The 3,981-nt window shown below is 37.2% G+C and overlaps 1 protein-coding gene across 1 annotated transcript; it reads left to right on the forward strand.

The window, feature by feature from the left end:
* The first annotated feature begins 968 nt into the window (after nucleotides 1-968).
* LOC104121000 (BTB/POZ and TAZ domain-containing protein 1-like) lies at nucleotides 969-3,721 on the forward strand. The gene is made up of 5 exons (XM_009632885.4): nucleotides 969-1,200; nucleotides 1,447-1,580; nucleotides 1,980-2,283; nucleotides 2,505-2,821; nucleotides 3,256-3,721. Exons 1-5 carry the CDS (start codon nucleotides 1,084-1,086, stop codon nucleotides 3,419-3,421), a joined length of 1,038 nt encoding a protein of 345 aa, XP_009631180.1. The 5' UTR covers nucleotides 969-1,083; the 3' UTR covers nucleotides 3,422-3,721.
* Nucleotides 3,722-3,981: the final 260 nt, after the last annotated feature.

A 3,981-nucleotide genomic window follows, 5' to 3' on the forward strand; every position in this document is an offset into this window, starting at 1 on the left:
TAACACGACCTCTCATTATATCCCTTGGCCAACATCCAAACTAAAACAACATGAAAATTAGACATCAAGTTGCAACCTATTGAATACTGCAACTCTTTTAATATAACAATAGCAGCTTAATCTTTTCACTGGTAACACATCCTAGTCAGCTCCACTTTATTGGCTTCTATTTGTACTAAAACACTATATTGACTTTTGTCCAACACTTTTGCAAGAAATTAAAATCAAGAATTATCTCAATCAATTAGTGCAATGTAATTAATTAATTAATTAATTCAACTATTGGAGTTTCTTATAGTTATCAACACCTACCTCTCTAGATTTTGAAAGGTTTGTCATTTGTGTAATCAAATGTAATTCGTTGCATATTGACAAAAAAAATGTCAGGTTAATAGGACTTAAAATATTCATGATTTTGGGAAAGCAAGTGCACATTAAATAAGGCTAACAAAACTCTATTGGTCATTGCTACGTGGCAAGGTTTGCCAACAAGGCAATTACTTTTTAATTTCCTATTGGATAAAAGTGTCTATATTGAAAGGTTAATAGAGGATTAGGATGACACGTCAGTCTCAGAGTCAATAGAAACTTGGCCATTCCATTAATTTTTGGCCTTTGAAAGTTTCTAAAGGTCGTTTATTGCCAATTCTTGACCTTGCCTGTCATTGACGAGGTGGTTTATCCATATATTTGTAAACCTCCACAAATAAAGGGGACCCAGAAAATAAAACCACGAAAAGTTCAAGGATAAAAATGGAAATTCATTTAAAAACTCAAGCAAATCGTTTCTCCACGCTCTCTTAAGCATGTTATCTTTCACGAATCACTATCTTTGGTTTAGTCTGAGAGGTTGTTGTTCACGCACAATTAATAGCGCGTGACGTATGTTCGAAAGGGAAATCGTCCACGCTGTCTGCCCTTTTGCTTTTCTGTTGGTGTGTCACGTTGCCTATATATAGGGGGACATGCGAACCATGATTCTCCACCGAAAACTAAAGAAAAGAAGCACTCTAAAATCTGAATTATACCCTGAAGAGGAAATTCATTGAAACGATATTATTAGTCTTCAAAATATTTGTCGATATGTCGCCTACTAACTTTGCTACCGATTTTGAGGGATTTTCCGGCGAAATGCCTGAAGCCGACATTCAAATCATCACCTCCGGTCGCCGCCGCATTCCGGCACATTCTACTGTTCTGGTACGGAATTTCTAAGTATTCGAGTTTCACAAATTCAATAAGATTTGATTGCCCAGTCGAATCTTCATATTCGCGATTTAAAGAACTTGAATTGTATTTTCAAACGGGAGAATTGTCAACTTTTTAAAGGAGAAATTTCAATTTTCAGTTCCAAAATGTGAATAGAACTGAATATTGAATCAATTAGTGGATAATCTGTGTCAATTTGCAAAAAGTACTGATCTTTTTGGCAAAATGTAATTGTAGGCTGCGGCTTCGTCAGTTCTGGAGAGCATACTGGTTCGGCCGCAAAAGCGACGGAGCTCGGAGAAAACTATTCGGATTCTGGGTGTTCCCTGCGACGCCGTTACCGTGTTTGTCCAGTTTCTCTCTTCTTTCAAGTGAGTTTACTGACTCACGCCAAGTCCATCTTCGTACATTCACGTTATTCTCATGAGTAGTTTTCTCGCTAAACCTTTGAAACCTGATTGGTTTGAATTAAGTTAGACCTGAATTTACTGGAGCTAAATTGACCATTAACAGTAGATTTTTCCCTTTAATTAAAAGATGGGTAACTGGCCCCTAAACCAAATCCCTGTCTCCCATTTATTTATCGTCTTACACATGGTACAATCATTGCCTCATAGATTAATTAATCACATGTTTCTTTTCTTTAATAGTATTCTATAAAAGACTCAAGCACCAGCGGTTCTATGTTTTCCTCTATTATTGGAGGAAAGAATATCTTATTAAATAAATATCTTGGTGTCAGAAATTGACTAAGTTATCCTTGTGATCAGGTGCAGTGAGGAACAGATGGAGAAACATGGAATTCATCTTCTAGCACTCTCTCATGTGTACTTGGTACCACAACTAAAGCAGAGATGCACAAAGGGGTTAGCTGAGCAATTGACCATTAAAAATGCGGTAGATGTTCTTCAACTGGCCAGGCTCTGTGATGCACCTGATCTTTATCTCAAGTGCTTGAAATTTATATCAACCAATTTCAAGAAAGTTGAGAGGACTGAGGGTTGGAAGTTCCTCCAAGATCATGACTCTTTGCTTGAACTTGAAATTCTGCAGTTCATGGATGAGGCTGACTCGGTATGTTTAAAATTACTTTAGCATAATTCCTCTTTGGTTCTTTTAGATTGACCAATATCAGATTAAATTAAAAAATTTATCGTGAAGATGTTGTACAATGTTAAAGTTTGTCACTTGATAGTGAAACAATAGGATTAAAACAATCTTGGCACATTTGTTTGCATCTCCTTTACCATTCAGCTAATGTTTACTCAATCAAATTTGGAATTTTGCTATTATAGAGGAAGAAGAGGACAAGAAGACACAGACGGGAGCAGAACTTGTATTTACAGCTAAGCGAAGCGATGGATTGTATAGAGCACATATGCACTGAAGGATGCACCAGCGTGGGGCCATGTCATGAGGAGCCCTGCACAAAGAAGCTTCCATGTAGCAAATTCAAAACATGTCAAGGCGTCCAGCTCCTTATTCGACACTTCGCTACGTGTAAGAGAAGGGTGAATGGAGGTTGTTTGCGATGCAAAAGGATGTGGCAACTCCTTAGATTGCACTCTTCTATTTGTGACAAACCTGATGAATGCCGAGTTCCACTGTGCAGGTAACAACTAGTTTGTTGTTCTTTACAATTACTCCATTTTATACTATGAACATTGGCCTCGCAACATTTCCATGTGAATTATCAGGACAAAGAGTTCATTTAATTGATTTGTCTTAATAGAAAAAGCAATGAAAGTGCTGTGTCCTGGGCTTGTCCATTTCATCTTTCATGATCGCGTTGTTGTGACCCTTTCTTTCTCTTTTAGATTGTTTGCTAGCTGAAACGTCTCTTTCTGTTTTCCTGTAAAAACCATCTATAATTAAATGTTCTAATAGCCTTACAATATGTTGGACTGGATAAGGTCGAAACTCTTACATAAATATCAGATTAAAATAAAGTAGTTTGCCCTAGCTCTTTATCAGTAGGGCCAATTATTTTTCTTGTTTGTCCTTGGTATTCTTGAGTCTCTAAATATGTCCAATTCTACATTACAGACAACTCAAAGTGAAGGTGCAACAAAAGGGAGATGATGCGCTATGGGAATCACTTGTTAGAAAGGTGGTGTCAGCCAGAACCATATCCTCATTATCTCTGCCCAAAAGAAAGAGAGAAGAGGAACCAAAGATGAACTTAGACCATCATCAAGTGAGAAGCTTTTGACAACTCAGTGTCAGTAGTTTGGAGGTTTAATAGTACTATAAATTGCTGGTAGAATATTAGTGAAAGCTCAATGGTGTAGCACAGCTTCTTTTGTTATTATATATGTTTTGCTCTAGTGGTTTTACTTCATGTGTCAGTTCTGAGTTGGAGAAATCCTCTGTAAATGCAGGGGTACAACAGTAGAGTTGTATAGGAATGAATTTGGTACATGTAGTGGATGGCCGTCAATTGTATCTTCCTCCATTTTGCTTGATGATCAAGTAAACTGGTGAGGTAATTTATTGTATTTGGCTTCAATCAGTTAGAGTTTGGTTTCTTTTACACATAAGATTTCGACAACCCCTTCAAACCCCTCCCCCCCCCCCCAAAAAAAAAAAAAAAAAACCCTCCTCTATCACGACCCAAAATTTCAAGTGTCGTAATGACGCCTATCGTGATACTAGACAAGCCGACAACTCACACATACCAACATCTTGAAATTTAAATTATACGGAAATGAGCTTAAGTAAGTAAAAGTCACATAAAAATGAATGAAATGTCAGCTCCATACAGAATATCCC

This window comes from Nicotiana tomentosiformis, chromosome 3, assembly GCF_000390325.3.
Source record: "Nicotiana tomentosiformis chromosome 3, ASM39032v3, whole genome shotgun sequence".
NCBI lineage: Eukaryota > Viridiplantae > Streptophyta > Magnoliopsida > Solanales > Solanaceae > Nicotiana > Nicotiana tomentosiformis.

Bases quoted from the DNA above. Each gene is read 5' to 3' on its own strand.
- LOC104121000 (XM_009632885.4), top strand. From the start codon at position 1,084: ATGTCGCCTACTAACTTTGCTACCGATTTTGAGGGATTTTCCGGCGAA. The intron at 1,581-1,979 runs GTGAGTTTACTG...CCTTGTGATCAG, and splicing joins CAGTTTCTCTCTTCTTTCAA to GTGCAGTGAGGAACAGATGG. The intron at 2,284-2,504 runs GTATGTTTAAAA...TTGCTATTATAG, and splicing joins TCATGGATGAGGCTGACTCG to AGGAAGAAGAGGACAAGAAG.